General features: G+C 44.8%; 1 protein-coding gene across 5 annotated transcripts in view; it reads right to left on the bottom strand.

Annotated features, from left to right (window-relative positions):
• FGF13 (fibroblast growth factor 13) overlaps positions 1 to 20,700 on the bottom strand; it is a 553,717-nt gene that overhangs the window by 88,981 nt on the left and 444,036 nt on the right. For all 5 annotated transcript variants that reach the window (XM_068250991.1, XM_068250987.1, XM_068250988.1 and 2 more), the window contains one exon: positions 19,475 to 19,578. In XM_068250991.1, the coding sequence (XP_068107092.1) occupies positions 19,475 to 19,578 (104 nt within the window). The remainder of the gene's footprint in view (positions 1 to 19,474; positions 19,579 to 20,700) is intronic.

Below are 20,700 nucleotides of genomic sequence, written 5' to 3' on the forward strand. Positions count from 1 at the left end.
TTACTGTTACTACTTACTGTACTAGGAGTCTAGGACACTCAGTCACTGTTCATAGGCTACTAGCTCCTGCGTGTGTGCACTCACTGTCTGTGTACACACTACACACACTCTATTTCCTTCTGATAACTGATTGATTATTGTAATTAGTTAGTTGTACTTACTGACTGTTACTACTTACTTACTTACTGTACTAGGGACACTCACTCAGTCACTGTTCATAGGCTAGCTCCTGCGCGTGTTTGCGCGTGCGTGCACTCACTGTCTGTAGTGTACACACACTAAATTTACTTGTGATTACTACTGATTATTGTAAGTTGTAACTGCTAGTTGTACTTCCTGACTGTTACTACTTACTTACTGTACTAGGGACACTCACTCAGTCACCTCACCCACCAACCCACTCCATTAAAGTACCCCACTTTTCACCCGCCCTTTTAAAAAACTTTTGTCTATACGCCCAAAACATCGAAGATGTCTGGAAGTGGCAGCCAGCGCGGTTTGGGCAAGGGGAAGGGCAGCAAGGGAATCAGGAGGAGAGGGAGCAGCATTGTGGCAAGCCGCGGGTGCGGGCGCGCCACCATGCACAGTTCCGCAGCAGCAGCAGCAGCAGCGTCAGTGGCTAACATTCCTCCCATAGCCACTGGCCGTGGACGCCTTGGGCGCCGCCCAGCAGGAGCATCTGCAACTCACGCTGCAGAGACACAGCAGCAGCAGCGTGTAGCACCTGCTCCGATTTTCCTCCAGCCGGGTCGGAAACGTCCCATTGAGGAAAAGCATGCAGACACTGTGGTGCAACTCATGACGGAGGATGAGCAGCCCGCCATCAGCTCTGCATCTGAGGCCTCCACCCTCACCACCACCACCACCACCCCTGTTCGCAGCAGCCGCCCAGCAGGGTCTGGGGAGGAGGCCAGTTCACCGTCACTCGCCGACCTGTTATTCAGCAGTCTTTTGACCCCAGGCATCATGAGTAAATTGTCTGCTGTTGTTGGCGATCTTGAGGAGGAGATGCTGATGGGCACTTTGGGGGATGAGGGATTGGACAGCAAGACTGTGGCGACAGTCAAGCAGCCCATCCATGCATCAGGAGAGGAGTTTGGGGGGTCCTCATCCCAGCAGGACATGTTTCAGGAGGGGGAGGATGTTGATGACCCGGTGACAGACAGAGACTGGGTGCCACCACCTCCAGGGGATGTCGTCCTCAGCAGCTCTGAGGAGGAGGATGCTCTTGTGGGCCTTGCAAGGAGGCGCATCATTGCAAGCATTGGCAGCAGCAGTAGGCAGGTCCCACAGCCTGCTGGTGTCTCAGGCTCAGCAGCAGCAGCAGCAGCAGCATCTGCCAGTACCACCACCAGCCGCACCCAAGCCCCCCAAGCCCCCCCCCCAAACCACCACAGGGAGACAGGCAGCAGCGCTTCCATGCCGTAGGGGGATGTTTCTGTCACCAATCTGGCGCTTTTTCACCATGCCCACAGTGTACAGCAAGTACGCCACTTGCAACCACTGTCAGCGGAAGTTGAGCAGAGGTGCAGACCCCTTAAAGTTCTGCACCAGCTCGCTCATCAACCACCTTGCTGCGAAACATTTCCACCAGCATCAGGAGTTCCAGAGGCTGAAGGCATCTGGTGCTGGCAGTGGCACCACACCCATCACCGCACAGCCTTCAGCAGCAGCAGCAACAGCAGCCACCCGCCCTCCTGCTCCTCCAGCAGCACCAGCAGGAGTGCGGAAACGCACTGCTCCTCCCCCCTCTGCAACTCCTGCCGCCGACACTGAGGCCTGTTCTGGCAGCCAGTCCTCAGTGGCCTCCTCCGCTGTGTCTGCTGATTCCCGTGCCAGCAAAAGGCCACGCCAGAGCCTTTTGAGCGAGTCCTTCCAGGGGGTGGTTAGGGCTCTGCCTCCCAGCAGCCGTCGCGTGCGGCAGCTGAACGGCTTGCTGGCACGGGCCATGTGCTCCCAACTCCTGCCGTACACGCTCGTGCAGGAGGGGAGCGACATTCGTGCGCTGCTTGCTTGCGCAGCCCCAGACTGGCAGCTCCCCAGCAGACACTTTTTCTCCCGCAAGGCCATTCCTGCACTGCACCTCTTTGTGATGGCCAATGTGGAGCGAGGGCTGGAGCACGCGGTTGGTGAAAGGGTCCACGTCACCATGGACTCCTGGAGCATCCGCTTCGGGACAGGCCGCTACCTGTCCTTCACTGTCCACTGGGTCAGCTTGGTGGAAGGGGGTGAGGATGGGAGAGCAGCAGCGGGCACAGCAGCAGCAGCAACACAGTGGGTGGTGCCACCCCGCAGGGTTAGGGGAACTGCAGCAGGTTCCTCCGATCCTCTGCCATCCTCCGGCACACCTGGCCAAAGCCCCCGCCTCAGCAGCAGCGTGAAGGCCCGCCACTGCCAAGCGCTGCTGCACTTGGTCAGCCTTGGGAAGACCAAGCTGACGGCAACCCATGTGTTGGCCAAACTCCAGGAGCAGGAGAGGATTTGGCTGACCCCCAGAGGCCTCAGAGTCGGAGAAGTGGTGGCCGACAATGGGGCCAATCTGGTTGCCGCAATAGACAGGGGAAACCTGACCCACATCCCCTGTCTTGCCCACGTGCTGAACCTGGTGGTGCAGAAGTTCTTGCGCACCTACCAGGGGATGGGCGAACTGCTGGAAATGGCAAGGAACGTTGTGCGTCACTTCCGGCGCTCGGCTGCAGCCTGTGCGAGCCTGGAAGACGTGCAAAAGGAGCTGGATCTGCCACGCCATCGGCTGATCCTTGACGTTCCGACTCGCTGGAACTCCACCCTGGCGATGTTGGAGCATCTGGTTGAACAGAAGCGCGCTGTCAAACAGTACCTTGCCCTGGCCACTGTTTCCGCCGCTCAGAGAAGGGACAAGACCAGCAACATCCCGTCCATCGTCCCCGATGATGACTGGAGGCACATGCAGCAGGTGTGCTTAGTGCTGGCTCCCTTTCTGCAGGCCACTAACATGGTGAGCAGGGACCATGCTATGGTCTGCGAGTGGGTGCCCCTGGTTTGTCTGCTGAACAGGGCCCTCGATGCTTTGCTGGAACAGGGAGCGGCAGCCTTGGACCAGCAGGAGCGGCAAGCAGCTGCACAGTCCACCTCTGAGGGGGAGGAGGACGACGACTTGGTGGAGGTCCCTGACCTTGCTGCTGATGAGGGGGATCAGCACAGTGCAGCTGAGTTGGTGCGGGGGTGGAGAGAGGATGAGGCTGACGAGGCAGAGGAGGAGGATGAGGACAGCAGCTCTGCCGTCGATGTGCCAGCAGACGTGGCCCGCCTCTTCCCAATGGCAGCGCACATGCTGACATGCCTGCGCAGAGACCCCAGGGTGATCCAGATGAAGCAGAGGGAGGACATCTGGATCAGCATGATGTTGGACCCACGCCTCAAGGGGAAGTTGAGCCAGTTCCTGCCGCCTGCAGGAGGAGACCCAGCGCAACAAATAAGGAGCTTGCAGCAGGCCCTTGTTGAGCGCTTGGAGGAAGCCTTCCCCCAGCCTTCCACCCCCACTGTCCAGCAGCCAGCACAGAGGCAGCAGCAGGTGCCTGCATCCAGCAGCAAGCGCCCCACAGACCTGCTGTCTCTCAGCCACGAGCTCTACAGGACTGTAGAGGCTCCGGCAGCAGTGACTAGAGAGGAGGTGCATGCAGCAGCATCCTCCACCGGTCACAGCCAGCGCCTGACCCGCATGGTGGCTGACTACATGGGGTCCTACAGCGGGCTTGACAGCGATGCCCCTGTTGATCCCATGGAGTATTGGGTCAAGCGCCTGGAGATCTGGAGCGAGCTGGCGCAGTACGCCCTGGAAGTGCTGTCCTGCCCCCCTTCCAGCGTGCTGTCCGAGCGCTGCTTCAGTGCAGCTGGTGGCGTGGTCACCGAGAAACGCTCACGTCTGTCTCACAAGTCTGTGGACAGACTGACGTTTCTCAAGATGAACCAGGCGTGGGTGGAAGGCGAGTTCCTGGCCCCTGTTGTCGGCGAGAGGGGGACATGAACTGGCTAAGAACCATCGTTAATGTGCCTTACCACCCTTTACCACCTCCTGGCTCCTGCTCACTAAGCCAGCCTGGTTCACTTTGACTATTACGTCGCCTGCAGCCACACATTTTACACCTACAGTGGGCTGCTGTGTACTGCCCTTCTGCTGTCTGTCTGTGTTTCCCACTGCCAGGGTACACAGATTTACCTTCTGCTGCCACTCTGCCACCAGCTATTACGTCAAACAATAGCTATATATCTGTGTAATTTGTTTTACAAACAAAACCAAAAAACCATAAAAAAAATTAAAAAAAAAGGTTTAATTTTTCTGAGGTGCCCGGGTTGAAAACTGTGTTGTCCCAGTTGTGTATTGGACACGATGTGGGCTGCACGACCGCTGTCTGGGACCTCCTGCCTGCTGTGTTTATTTACAGCCCTGGTATCACCGCTAGGTACCAGGGCTATTATGTCACGCTGCCTGCCTGCTGCCACACTCACACTACTCCTCCATTCCTCCTGCTGATGCTGCTGTCTGTCTGTGTTTCCCAACGCCAGGGTACACAGATTTACCTTCTGCTGCCACTCTGCCACCAGCTATTACGTCAAACAATAGCTGCTCACATTACTCCTCCATTCCTCCTGCTGCTGCTGCTGCTGTCTGTCTGTCTGTGTTTCCCAACGCCAGGGTACACAGATTTACCTTCTGCTGCCACTCTGCCACCAGCTATTACGTCAAAAAATAGCTATATCTGTGTAATTGGTTGTAAAACCAAAACTACAAAACCATAAAAAAAAAAAAAAGGTTTAATTTTTCTGAGGTGCCCGGGTTGAAAACTGTGTTGTCCCAGTTGTGTATTGGACACAATGTGGGCTGCACGACCGCTGTCTGGGACCTCCTGCCTGCTGTGTTTATTTACAGCCCTGGTATCACCGCTAGGTACCAGGGCTATTATGTCACGCTGCCTGCCTCATTGACTGCCTGCTGCCACACACTCATCCTCCTCCTCCTGCTGCTGAATTTACCTCCTGCTGTCTGTGTGTTTCCACTGCCAGGGAGCACATACAATGGCGCTTCCAACATGCGTGCGCCACCAGCTATTTGTTACGCTCAAAAATAGCTGCATTTCTTTAAAAAAAAAAATTTGAAAAGAGAAATAAGTGAAGAAGAAGACGATATAGAAGAAGATGAAGAAGATGAAGAAGAAGAAGATGAAGATGATGAAGAAGAAGAAGATGAAGAAGAAGAAGATGAAGATGATGAAGAAGAAGAAGATGAAGAAGAAGATGAAGATGATGAAGAAGAAGAAGATGAAGAAGATGAAGAAGATGAAGATGAAGAAGATGAAGAAGAAGAAGATGATGAAGAAGAAGAAGAAGATGAAGAAGAAGATGAAGAAGATGAAGAAGAAGAAGAAGATGAAGAAGATGAAGATGAAGAAGATGAAGAAGATGAAGAAGAAGAAGATGAAGATGATGAAGAAGAAGAAGATGAAGAAGAAGATGAAGATGATGAAGAAGAAGAAGATGAAGAAGATGAAGAAGATGAAGATGATGAAGAAGATGAAGAAGAAGAAGAAGATGAAGAAGTTGAAGATGAAGTAGATGTAGAAGAAGAAGAAGAAGAAGATGAAGAAGATGAAGAAGAAGATGAAGAAGATGAAGAAAAAGAAGATGAAGAAGAAGAAGATGATGATGAAGAAGATGAAGAAGATGAAGAAGAAGAAGAAGAAGATGAAGAAGATGAAGAAGATGAAGAAGATGAAGAAGAAGAAGATGAAGATGATGAAGAAGAAGAAGATGAAGATGATGAAGAAGAAGAAGATGAAGAAGAAGAAGATGATGATGAAGAAGATGAAGAAGATGAAGAAGAAGATGAAGAAGTTGAAGATGAAGTAGATGTAGAAGAAGAAGAAGAAGAAGATGAAGAAGATGAAGAAGAAGATGAAGAAGATGAAGAAGAAGATGAAGAAGAAGATGAAGAAGATGAAGAAAAAGAAGATGAAGAAGAAGAAGATGATGATGAAGAAGATGAAGATGAAGAAGAAGAAGACAATATAAAAGAAGAAGATATAGAAGAAGATATAGAAGAAGAAGATATAGAAGAAGAAGAAGAAGATATAGAAGATAAAGAAGAAGAAGAAGAAGAAGTATATACAGTACTGAACAAATTTCTGGACACAACTTCTCTTTTCAACTTTTTTTTTTAAAGGAACATCCCCACATAATCACTTGCTGTTGTTACTTGGAAAAAAAGAGGTTTCTTGCATCATTCACCCTCAAAACAAGTGTTGGAAGCTATTTAAGGCCATTTCGAATAGTCAGCTCGAATAATGAGCTCGAATACCGACTCGAATAGTGAGCTCGAATTCCGAGGTCGAATCGAATAGTAAAAATTATTCGACTCGAATATTCGACTGATCTCGAATAATTTACTATTCGAATTCGACCTAACTCGAATTTTGAAAAGGGGTATTTGAGCACCACTACCAAGGGGAACAGGTCATGATCCCTGACAGGCGACATCCGTTAAAGGTGTGTATGCACCTTAAAGCAAACCTGTACTGAGTAAAATTATTTAAAATAAACACATGAGGTAACTTCAAATGAACATTACATAGTTACTACTTAATAGAGTACTCGGGGGATTTGTATAGGATACGTGTTCCCTGAACAGGGTTAGGCCCCTAGCGCACTAAAACATAACTTTTATTAGTTCTATTAAAATCAGGTATATCAAAGGTACAGCATTTATAAAACAAACAGCTGCGTTGGTGTTTGACACTAATGTGTCACATATGTATCATATCACTGGGATGGATCACTTTCAGGTAGATAAAGATTGTACATCTATGTGCATGTGTCATGGAGAGGAAAAGGCTCTCCTCTCCAGCACCTATGCACAGCTAGTACATGCACAAATAGGACCTGCTGATCACACCCTCTTGCACCAAACACAGGTATAATGGACAGTAGGGGATCACACCATGCAAACAGTGTACAAAATTACAAATAACTCGACATGTTTCGGCTAAACGCCTTCGTCCGGAGTGAATACATATATACAGTGCTGTGCATCAAACATATACAGTGCCCCTGCCCCACATAACTGTCAGCATATATAGCCCCTATCAGAGCTGAATGCCGCCCTTAACTCACAGTCTTATATACTGAGCATTTCCTCTCTCCCCTGGGCGTCGCCCAGCAGGGTGTGTCCTACCTGTCCATCATGTAGTATATCTCATTCATTATCCAGGGTTCTCCTATCTCCCCATAGTTCCTCCATATCCCCCCTATTATCTGTGCATATGGCTGCATGTTAAAGCAATCTGATCAGCGCATTTGTCACCTATAAATCATGATCAGGCGTGCATAACTGTTAGACATTCGCCCCGATTTTTTCCTCGGGAGTCCCTCTTTTTGCTCTGTCTCATGCACCTTCATCTGCGCATATGGCTGCATGCTAAAGCGGCCTCAGCGGCCCATTTGTCCCCTATAAATCATGATCAGGCGTGCATAACTGTTAGATATTTGCCACGATTTTTACCTCGGGAGTCCCTCTTTTTGCTCTGTCTCATGCAACCTTATCTGCGAATGTCTAACAGTTATGCACGCCTGATCATGATTTATAGGTGACAAATGCGCTGATCAGATTGCTTTAACATGCAGCCATATGCACAGATAATAGGGGGGATATGGAGGAACTATGGGGAGATAGGAGAACCCTGGATAATGAATGAGATATACTACATGATGGACAGGTAGGACACACCCTGCTGGGCGACGCCCAGGGGAGAGAGGAAATGCTCAGTATATAAGACTGTGAGTTAAGGGCGGCATTCAGCTCTGATAGGGGCTATATATGCTGACAGTTATGTGGGGCAGGGGCACTGTATATGTTTGATGCACAGCACTGTATATATGTATTCACTCCGGACGAAGGCGTTTAGCCGAAACATGTCGAGTTATTTGTAATTTTGTACACTGTTTGCATGGTGTGATCCCCTACTGTCCATTATACCTGTGTTTGGTGCAAGAGGGTGTGATCAGCAGGTCCTATTTGTGCATGTACTAGCTGTGCATAGGTGCTGGAGAGGAGAGCCTTTTCCTCTCCATGACACATGCACATAGATGTACAATCTTTATCTACCTGAAAGTGATCCATCCCAGTGATATGATACATATGTGACACATTAGTGTCAAACACCAACGCAGCTGTTTGTTTTATAAATGCTGTACCTTTGATATACCTGATTTTAATAGAACTAATAAAAGTTATGTTTTAGTGCGCTAGGGGCCTAACCCTGTTCAGGGAACACGTATCCATTACATAGTTACCTTGCCATCAGTTCCTCTCAGAAGCTCACCATTTTCTTCTGACAATGATCCCTTCCAGTTCTGACAACATTTTGTCAGAACTGAAATATATCAGTTGCTGTCAGTTACAGCTGAGAGACCTGATGTGTCCATGTTTCCCTATGGCTCAAGTGGGCGATATTACAGTTTATCTGTGTGCTGACCAGGAAGCTGTTATGGGGTAATGGCCATTTTTTCAAAATGGAGGACGGAAAATTCCATTGATCACAGTGGACATACAGGACACAGGATAGGAGAAAGAGATTGAGGAGTAGACTACACAGCAGGTAAGTATGACTTGTGTATGGTTATTTTGACTTTTAATTTTCAGTACAAGTTTTCTTTAAAGAGAATCTGTATTGTTAAAATCGCACAAAAGTAAACATACCAGTGTGTTAGGGGACATCTCCTATTACCCTCTGTCACAATTTCACTGCTCCCCGCCGCATTAAAAGTAGTCAAAAACAGTTTTAAAAAGTTTGTTTATAAACAAACAAAATGGCCACCAAAACAGGAAGTAGGTTGATGTACAGCATGTCCACACATAGAAAATACACCCATACACAAGCAGGCTGTATACAGCCTTACTTCTGAATCTCAAGAGATCACTTGTGTGTGTTTACCTTTTGTCCCCAGCTTCTCTCATGCACTGAACATTACAGGCTTCCTGCAGACAGCTCTGCCTATGTCGTTAATTCCTCAGTATGTGACAGACCAGCTCCTTTCACAGCCTCCAGAGGAGGATTTTTATCCAGCTCTCTTCTATCACTGATAAGATAGCAGAGAAGCTGCTGGCTTATGTAAATAAAACACACACTGGAGTGTGCATAGAGGAACAGTTCAACACTGAAGAACTTGGCAGCCTTCCAGACACAGGCCGACAAGTCTGACAGGGGAAAGATACATTGATTTATTACAGAGATGGTTATAGTAGAAAGAGCTGCAGTAAGCCACAACACATTAGAATAGGTTTAGGAACGTGTAGGATGGTAGAAAAAACATTGTAATTTTTGTTACAGAGTCACTTTAAGGGCCAGTACAGTGGTGATTGCCAGACAATTGATGGCCATGTAGCTTTGTATTGCAAGGTGGTTATTCATGTAAACAACCAATAACACAGGAGATTTTGTTTGTTAAGCACGCTAGCAAAAATCTAATAGTGTACGGCCACCTTCTGTTGTAAGGAGCAGTAAGTCTTGAGCTACTACCCACTGTTAGTAGTGTATACGGAGCATTGAGCCCACACACATACTGGGTTGTTTCTACTCCAATGTCACAGCACCTGAAGTAATCTGATTTGGAGGACTCTAATGGCTCTCTGAAGAAGAACTAAGTGACATCAAGAAAAGCTTATATAGACCTAAGAGAATCATATCATGATTAGGGATAGTCACTGAGATGCAAATGATGTTGAGTTGATGCAGCATTATGCAAATGTATGCAGCTTGAACATGAACCAATCAAATTTGTTCATTCAATAAAATTCAATTGGTCCAATTTTGAGCTGCATAAATTTGCATACACAATTTTCATAATCCTGCATCAACCCAAAAGTATTTGCATCTCATTGACAATCTCGATAAGACCATTTATACTAAAAGTAGCAAATGAGTATGCCTTATTCTCTGTAACATGCATATGTGATACAAACAGTCATACTTGCTCTCAGGATTCCATTAGGCTGTATTTATAACCATTATAGCATCCATCTGATTAATATTTACTCGTTTACCAGTCAGTCCTTACCTAACTGACATACACTTCCTGTTACTGACAAATCTCCTTAGTCTATCTTCTTTGGCTCAGCTGCTAACTGGTAGATAAGTCACACACATATCAATACAGACAGAGGGAATTTATTTCTTGTATCCACCTTAAAAAACAGTATTTGGCGGATGAAATATACTTGCTGTAAGAGAAAGTTCAGGTGGCAGAAAGACAAATGAGAATTTGGGTTACGGAACACTCCACAGTATTTAAAAACAACCTCTGTTCAGCTCATAAAACATTACTTGAATAGAGAAAACACTGTAGCAGTGTTTCTCAACCTGAGGTGAAAATACACGGATTTGATCTGTCCTCCTACTCCTAAAGCCTCATCTACATGGGTAGATGAGGCGGCGATGTGGCTTATCAATCGAGACGCTGATGCGACTCGATTGATAAGATCCGACAGGACGGATCTCCCCACCGCCGATTCCCTGCTCGTTCCCCACGAGGGGACAATGGCAGGGAATCGAGTGGAAGATAAGCGGCGCCGGCAGGGACGAGTGGGGAATCGAATCCGGCGCACGCGCTGCGAGCGGGGACGAGGCGGGGACGCAGAAGAGGCGATCCGGCGGCTAATTGAGCCGCCGGATCGGAGCCTCATCTACCCGTGTAGAGGAGGCTTTAAAATGACTTTTTTTTTTTTTTTAGAGAGATCTCATGGATTTGTTTTAGGTATAAACATCTACAAAGTAGATTTAATATTTTATTGTCTTTACTTTTCTCTCCTCAGTTGCAGTGTCTCAAGAGTCCCAGGCAAAAATACATGAAATATTGACCTTTTTTTCTACCCCTTGCAGTCAGAAGCCCAGTTAAGAAAGTGTGTTATAGCTGTAATTTGTTATCAGTGAGGCTATTTGTTATAGCCCAACTGGAGTCAATTGCTTAGTGGAATATTAACTATTTCAGGCAGGTAAAAAAAAAAAAAAGGAGCAGGTGTCTGTATGCTTGCCATTGTACATACACATGTCTATCTCATCACGTCACGTGTCATCTCAGGTACACTTTAAAGGGAGTCTGAAGAGAAAATAAAAATAAAAAAGATACGCACCTAAGGAAAAGGAAGGCTCTGGGTCCTATAGAGCCTTTCCGATCTCCTCATGGTCGCTGCGTTCCCCCACAGGCTCCCCCATTAGCAGTCTCATGGGTCGCAGACTGCTCTCTTCCACATTGAGTGAGCTTCGGCAGTCTTCAGAAGCACTCAGGCTAAGTACAGAGTGCGCAGTACAGAGCTGCCCATCTTTGGGAACTCAAGTGCTTTCTTAGACAGACAAAGCCTCCAGCAATGGGAGATTTGAACCGGGATCAAGCGCTGGAACGTGGGGAGCGGGAGGAGAACAGGAAGGCTCTATAGGACCCAGACTTTCTGTCTCCTTAGGTGAGTATCTGTTTTTTATTTTTTATTTCCCTTCAAACTTGCTTTAACTGTTTTTGAGATGTAGGGGAAAAATTGGAAGGGCCAGAGGAAATCCAGCAAACACAGGTAGAAAATACTATATCCATGCAGATAATGTCTTAGCCCAGATTTGAACCTAGGGCCCTAGCGCTGCAAGGTAACAGTGCTATTGACTACACCACCGTGCCATACTGCCTCTATTTCTAGTACAAAAGAGAAGCTGACGATCCTAGATTCATGCCTCATGTTAAATATATGGGCTCAAAAACAGAGCAGATTGTAGATTTATCAGTGCACTACAGGGACCGAGCACGTTGTGTCATGTCCATATTATAATTGGATTTTTCTGTGAAAAGAGAGGTCGCAATCCTTGCTTAATATGAAACCTTACTGCAAGACAGAGACTTATCATAAATGAGCAGTATAAAAACCATATATACAGAAAAACAGTGACTGGACAGAGAAGTCCGGCATAAGGAACGCAAGCAGACTATGGATCGCAATAACCATTTGTGAAATTGGCTGTATAAATATAAAAACTGCCAAATAAGCTCAAGAGAAAATGGAAGTATAATGAAAAAGTTAGAAGACACATCCAGAGATTTCATTTTCGCTGAAATGCTGTTGCCAGGGTACGTCTCATGGGAGAATTGAGAGCTGTGAATTCTTTTCTGTCACAGTACAGGTACTGCAGATGGGGAATTCTCTGTCTAACAAGTAATTACCTTTCTATACAGGAGAATATGAATCGAGAAAGTCATTGAATGACCATGCCAGATGAGAAACCTATGGCAAAGCTGTTGGCTGCCTTCTGGCCCTAGTTATGTTCTTTGTGTTCAAAGAAGTCTAATACTAGAGGTATTTAAATGTGTGTTATATTAAGGAACCTTCTAGAATGGCAATGGAATCCTGCTTCATTTACCACTACGACCATGAAGCAAAACTAAGGTGTTTCCCATAGCAACCAGGCTCCATGCTACAATTTTTGGTACCAAATATAGGAATGCACGTCTAAAAAAGGGACAATGGGGAAGCTATGTTTTTGGTATGTATACTGACTTGTCAGCATCAAATGCTCAGTGCTAGGCAGAACCAGATGCTGTAGAAGGCATGCTAGGCAAGCGCCTAGGGCCTGGTAAGTGTCGAGGGGGCTGGATGCCACCTCTTTCCATTCCTACCTCCCTCATTCACTCTTCTCCTTACAAAAAAAGTCCAAAAACAAGCAGAGAGGACTGAAGAATGCTGCATTTCACGTTAATCTATCTCTGGCGTGAGACAAAAATGATGAATCCCAGCCTTTTGATCGAGACCTTCTTTTTCCTTTATTCTAATGTAAAAATATATGTGCCTAAATACAAATTTCCACAATGGCATTTAACATATGCCAACATAGAAGACAACTATCACCCACAGCATAGTAAGACTAATGAGGGATGCAGTGAATTACCATCAGTCATTATAGGCTCTCATCTAGTTTTGCATTAAGCGGACAAATCTGCTTTATTTATTTTGTTTGGCCTACTTTAAAAATGTACATTTCTAACCTAGAAGTGCTCTAGGCCCCTAAACATTACAGCAGCAGATTTCCCAACATTTTGAGATAAGAAAGGACGACACCTTTAAGAGACGCCCCTACTATTCTTTCAGTCACACCCATATACCACACCCCTGTAATGCCCATGCCACACCCCCGTAATGCCCATGCCACACCCCTGTAATGACCATGTCACATTCCTAGTAATGTCCATGCCACACCCCTAGCCACACATACAACAAAAAAATCATGAACAGGACCACAATTTGGCTATCTATCATCACTAAATTTCTTTCATGTTAACATTTTAAAAATAGTCAGTCCACAAAGAGGTGGCAAGAAAGGGGGACAGGAGAATTTGGTACCAAATGAAGGACTGTTGCTCAGAAAAAAAAAAGGACAACTGGGAGCTATGTTTTGGCATGTATACTGACTTGTCAGAATCAAATGCTCAGCGCTAGGCAGAAGCGGATAATGTAGGAGGCAACCTAGGCAGGTGCCTAGGGTCTGGTGAGTGGCCAGGGGCTTGGACGCCACCCCCTTCGGATAGAATGAAAAAAGAGTCCAAAAGCAAGCAGAGAGGACTGAAGAAGGTACGATGCTGCATTTTACTTTAATCCATGTCTGGCGTTAGGGTACCCTCCTACCCACTTTACAAACCTTTCCATTGGTCAGAAAGGCACAGCATTGAGGGATCCTGGGAATGTGTCTGATAACTGGTTCGTAAGCTGTTTTTTGTCACTTTTTTTCTGTTTTGTTGCTCCCCCGTCATCTTAGCAGTCAGTCCAGGTACTGCCATAACCAGTCTAGTTGGAAATTGTGTAGAAGATGTGTTAAGGATGATAAGAAAGCAAACAGCTCAATATTTCTGTCAGCGATAACAAATAACTTCAGAAAATATTCCATGAATATAAACATGGCCTAAAACGTCGTTTTGCACATACTTACAATCATGTAACATATGTAAATGCATACTCCATTTTAAAATCTACATAAGGATTGAAAAGCAAAAAATAAAGAATACAAATCAACAAGATGCTGAAAAATGCACCTATGAGTCACAGGTTGCACAAGTGAAATGCGAATGTAGAAGCCTATAATAAGCTGTCACAGTATGAGGAAAGTCATAACACAGCTATTGATTGAGCTGGCTTCCACTTAACTGCTGGTCAGATTGCAAGAGTAAGATTACTGTCCATCGCTGCTTCTAATGAGTAGTGTAGAAAGACTGGTTTCAGGATAATTTGTACATTTTAACAAATCATCCCCATGGCAAAAATAAAAAAACAGCCATTCATATGACTTAGTGAAAGAAAATGTACACCTATAATCATATTCTGCAGGCATCTGTGTCGGAAACAATGGTCAGAGCCATTTCAAGCAAAGGCGTGTTTCTAGACTGAAGTAACATTTTATGAAAGCAGTAAGAAAGCGTGAGTGTGCAGAGCAGTGCATGAATACGTATGTCCTAGATACCCTGCTAAAGCTCACCAGACTCTATTCATTATGATGACACACTAGGCATATTTGCAGCACCATTTTATGGAAAAGCCTCCTACACACCTATATACCCCATAAGTCTACTTTTTAACCTCCCTTAGAGCAATACTTAAAATAATGCAAACCTTTATCAATACTGCACCCTAAACACAAACCCACTATCATATTCTATAGTCTCTCCTTCACAATTTTCCTTTTCTTTGATCCATACTAGGTCATTTCCTGCATATATATACCCTACTTCCAACTTCCATCTTCTATGCTTCCTGCTCACACTTTTCTTCTTCTATACACTGACTTCCTATTGCCATCTTCTAAAGTACTTTCTTCCTACCCCCATCTTCAATCATACCCTCTTCCTACCTCCATCTTCTATAATACATTCTACTTACCACCATCTTCAATAATACATTCTTCCTTCCTCCATCTTCAATAGTACCTTCTCCCTACCCCCATCTTCTATAATACCCTCTTCCTACCTCCATCTTCTGTAATACCTTTGTCCTACTTCCATCTTTTATAATCCCTTCTTACAAACCTCCATCTTTTATAATCCCTTCTTCCTACCTCCATATTTTATAATACCTTCTTCCTACCTCCATATTTTATAATCCCTTCTTCCTACCTCCATATTTTATAATACCTTCTTCCTACCTCCATATTTTATAATACCTTCTTCCTACCTCCATCTTTTATAATACCTTCTTCCTACCTCCATCTTCAATAATACCTTCTTCCTACCTCCATCTTCAATAATACCTTCTTCCCACTTCCATCTTCAATAAATACCCTCTTCCTATCTCCATCTTCTATAATACCTCCTTTCTATCTCCATCTTCATTAATAGCTTCTTCCTACCTCCATCTTAAATAATTATACTATTAAAATAATCCATCTTCTATAATACCTTCTTCCCACTTCTATCTTCAATAATACTTTCTTCCTACCTCCATCTCCTACCTTATAATACCTTATTACTACCTCAATCTTCTATACTACCTTCTTTTCACTTCCATAATAACTTTTTTCTAACTCTTTTAACCCCTGCTTACAGTTTTCTCATTTCCATACACCGACCTCCTACATCCATCTGCCATGACACCTGCACATAGTTGTCTTCTTCCCTATACTAATTTCCCTTTATCTGCCTTCCGAAAGACCAGCATTCCACTTTCATCATCTAGGATGTCTGCTAATAATTTCCTTCAATATATTGTCTCCCTGACCCCTATCATCCACACTACCTACTTCCTTCTACTCTCTGTCATACTACCTGTTTTGCATACATCAAAAAAAGGCGTCGGGAAAAAAGGGCGTGTGGTGTAAACGATAAGTAGTATTATCGTTTATAAAAATATTGTGTAGAATTTTGTTTACAAATAGTGTTTTAAGAATTTATAAATCATTAAATAATGTGTATGAAATTGGCAATTCTTAAAACGTTAATCTTCCCTGTTTCTAAACTGAAACTTATAATTACGTTTGTTAAAAAAACAGTATTATTTGTTTAAACATTATAATTATATATTGTTATGAATAATGTTGATTTATCGTTTATTATTATAATAAAATGTGAAAATATGGTTTATAACAATGATATTAATATAAGTACATTCATAATATCTGTTGATTAGTATTAATAAAATTGTACTAAAACTATACCTAACCCTACTCTCACATAGAACCCTCCCTGTACCTATCCCTAACCCCTAGACCCCCTGGTGGTGCCTAAACCTAAGACCCCCCTGGGGGTGCCTAAACCTAAGACCCCCCTGGTGGTGCCTAAAACTAACCACCCCAAAACCCTCCCTTTACCTATCCCTAACCCCTAGACCCCCTGGTGGTGCCTAAACCTAAGACCCCCCGGGTGGTGCCTAAACCTAAGACCCCCCTGGTGGTGCCTAAAACTAACCACCCCAAAGCGCTCCCTGTATCTAACCCCTAGACCCCCTGGTGGTGCCTAAACCTAAGACCCCCCTGGTGGTGCCTAAACCTAAGACCCCCCTGGTGGTGCCTAAACCTAAGACCCCCCTGGGGGTGCCTAAACCTAAGACGCCCTGGTGGTGCCTAAACCTAAAGGTAGCCATACACTGGTCGATTTGCCATTAGATCGACCAGCTGACAGATCACTATCTGATTGAATCTGATCAGAGAGGGATCGTATGGCTGCCTTTACAGCAAACAGATTGTGAATCGATTTCAGCCTGAAACCGATCACAATCTGTTGAGCTGCTCCTGCCGCCTGTGCCCCCTCCCCGTATACATTACCTGATGCTGGCTCCCGGGCGTCTTCTCCGCACTGCACCACACCGCTCTGTTCTTGCTCCATCCCGGCACTTCCTGTGTCATTCCGTGACCAGGAAGTTCAAATAGAGCGCCCTCTATTTGAACTTCCTGGTCACTGCAGTGACACAGGAAGCGCCGGGATGGAGCCGGAACAGAGCGGTGCAGTGATGAGAAGACGCCCGGGAGCCAGAGTCAGGTAATGTATACCTGATCGGATCGGCCGCCGCTAGCGACGCGCTCCCTACCCGCGGGCGATCGAGGGTAATTTCCCGCACGGCGCGATCGACGGACCGATCCGATTTCGGGAGAAAATCGGATCGGCGGGTGCGTTTAGCGCGAACGATTGGCAGCAGATTCGATCCCAGAATCGAATCTGCTGTCGAAACGGCCTCGAATCGGGCCAGTGTATGGTCACCTTAAGACTCCCCTGGTGGTGCCTAAACCTAAGACCCCCTATGAATAATAATGTTTTACAAACATTAATAAATGAAAAATTTAAATTAAAAAAATTAATATTTTTTTAGGGTGGATAATAATGTTTTAGAAATGTTTTACAAATAGTATTTGTAAAAAACATATTGCAATTTACGTTATGTAGTGATCGCTTTATTTTGTGAATAATAATGTTTTAAAACAGTAAGGGTTAAAATGTTAAATAATGTTTTAATTAAAGAGACACTGAAGCGAGACTAAATCTCGCTTCAGGTCTTATATATAGCAAGGTCGCTGGAGCTGAGCTTCCTGGAGGCAGGGCTAACGGCTGCAGCCCTGCCTCCAGTCGCGTCTATCAGACGCGCATCGCCGCCTCTCCCCCGCCCCTCTCAGTGAAGGAAGACTGAGAGGGGCGGGGGAGAGGCGGAGGTACGCGTCTGACAGACGCGCATGGGGCAGGGCTGCGGCGGTTAGCCCTGCCCCAACCAGGAAGCGCTCCCCCGCTGCTCGGAGGGGGTTTGGGGGGACAGGGACCCCCGTTAAGCCGCGCTATAGCGGCGTTTTAGCAGGGGCACGCATGCCCCTGCTAGCTATGAGGTCTGAAGCGAGATCTATTCTCGCTTCAGACTCTCTTTAAATAGGATAAATATGTTTAGTATTTTTATAAACGTTATTCGTCACGGGCTCATTTTCTAAACGTAAATCATCACAAGCACAGTTATAAAACATTAAAAATCTCCGGGCGCCGTTTGTAATGCATTAATAATCTCCGGCGCCCTTTTTTCCCTGTTCGGCGCCCATTAAACGATTTTTATAATGGGAGTGAATGGGGCGCCCTTTTTGTCCACTTGTCTCATGCGCCCAAATCTCCTGCTTCCCCTGTTTTCTATGCCTTTCCATTATATCTCTTCCACACTACCCACTTCAACTTCCTTCTTCCATATGACCCGTTTCATTCCTCTCTTTTCCATGTTCCCACTGTTTACCTCCTTCTTTCATATACCAACGTCTTATCATCAGCTTCTATGCTTTCTGCTCATTATTTTTCTCCATTATATACAGATTTCCTACCTACAGTCCACCTCCTCTTTCAGACATCCTGCTTTCTGCCCCCCTCTTTCATGCATCAGCATCCTGCCTCCAATCTCCTTACTTCCTCCCTATTTTTCCATACTCCAAGCTTCCTAAATCTGTTCTCCATGCTACCTGCTTACATCGCTCCTTTATAAATCACTGGCAGGTAAACTTCATCTACAGTATAGCTGCATGCTAGGCGTTTACATTTTTATACAACTAAAAAAATTAATGAGGTAAACTGGATATAAAGCAAACCTGAAACAAAAATAAGCTTATGAGATAATTCATTGTTTGTGTAATACAGCTAGGAAATAGAACATTAGTAGCAAAGAAAAGTCCCATATTGTTTTCCAGTACAGGAAGAGTTAAAAAAAAACGTATCTATACAAAAGAGCGTCTCTGAGCTATTTGACCTGCTATACAGTCCTGTTTTCTGAAGCACCTAAACAGCCAAGAAACAGTGAGAGACAGCTTGTGAGGAGGTTTTACTGCAGGAACGTTCAAAGGGTCATTATTACTGCTTGGTTTTATAGCTGCAAATGTGACAGAATGATGCAATGTTCTAAAAAAAAAACAAAAAAAAAAACTGAAAATAAAAATTTGCGACTTTCTTTGCTAGTAATGTTCTATTCAATATCTATGTTACACATTTATTTCATTATATCATAATGTTTTGTTTTTCACAAGTTTGCTTTAAATTGCAACTCTACAATCTACAGAACCATTTCTGTATTTATAGCTGCTGATTTAGGCAACAGAGTTTATTCATAAATGCCAATCCACCAGTGGCACTGAACGGCTTGGTAGAGCCCATAGAGAAATGTCCAACAGACCTTCTGATTAACCTCCTTGGCGGTAACACCAAGTCAGGCTCGGAGTAAAAGAAAAAAGTTGCTGGGAGCAGTAATCCCGTGGAGGTGAGTCTGTGCAGGAACTGCTGCAGGTCTCTCTGCAGTATGTCTTTTTCCTGATTTTAGGATCTAAAAGCACATGAAAAAACTGTACCACTTTTAGACCCTAAAATCAGGAAAGACTCATACTGCTAGGCAGGTTAATACCACATTTGCCAAGTGGCCAATCCGGTCATAAAGCTATGCTTCTTTTAACACACATCACATCAAATAGAAAAAGCAGCTTACCGATGTGTATAAATAGCCTTCACTGTTCATCGCTAGGTATAATTTCGTTTGAACACCTTGAATAGCCACCACTCGTAGGCCAACTGGTATGAGGTTAAACATAGCTGAAAGACACAAAAGATTCAAAATACAGGCTGAGCACATTTAGATCAGTTTACTCCAAGTACTTAAACATTTTCAAACATTGCAGCTAGCTTCATAATGGAGCCTCTTAAAAGCATCAAGTAGCGATAAGTGGCTCACTATTTCATAGTGACTGTAATTTATCACGGTGTGCGATGCACATCTACTATTAATGTAAAATACTGCTGCCATCTGAAATAAGCAGTTATATTCTAAAGGAGAAATGTGCTATATTAAATCATAATAGTAAAAAAAGTATATGTGTAATTATTCGTCTTCTGACAAATAATTTACTGACACTCGTTCCCAAGAGGATTCCATTCAAACAGCAATATTACTTAATAAAATCTTCAGACAAATCATTTTTGATTTTGCCACTAAAGCCATTGCTGCTTATTTGCTGCACTGCTTCTCTTTATTTTTACGATCAGAAATAACCTGTATTTTGTTTGATACTTAATAAATGACAAGCTGTAAAACTACTGGCTTCGCTGAAGATTGTAAGAAAAGGCAGTAAAATAGGTGCTATTATATTGATCTGGCGAGATAAAAGGACACTTACAAAATCAGCCCTTAAAGTAAACAGTGTTCAGGCTCACCAATACAAGTTTTATATCCAACTAGTGGACCTAGTGGACTAGTCTGTCAGTGCACATGCACCCGCACATTTCCGGCCACTGTGCCCGCCCGCACGCCCACCTGCCCCTTCGCCCGTCACTCTCCCTCAGGCAGGGAACACACTTGACTAATCAATGGGCTAGTACAAACTTAATATTTTGTTCACGCGCAGAAAAAAAAAATGACATTCTGCATCATGACTGCACATTTTGACAGTTTTTTGTATCAATTACATCAGCTGCTATGAAAAAACGCACACGTTTTCCTGCATAGAGACACACTTAGTGTGCAGAAAAAGTATGCAGGAAAACACGCACAGAAAACTGAAAGACAAGTGTGTTCCCTGCCTCAATGTCTTTGCGTCCCTGCGGATGCGCAGAGCGCATGTGGGACACACACAGGGACATGGGACGCAGAGACATTAGGGTTTTATTATAGAGGATTACACCCAGGCTTTCTTTTTATTTTAAAGTTGGCCTGAACTC

This window comes from Hyperolius riggenbachi, chromosome 8, assembly GCF_040937935.1.
Source record: "Hyperolius riggenbachi isolate aHypRig1 chromosome 8, aHypRig1.pri, whole genome shotgun sequence".
Lineage (NCBI taxonomy): Eukaryota > Metazoa > Chordata > Amphibia > Anura > Hyperoliidae > Hyperolius > Hyperolius riggenbachi.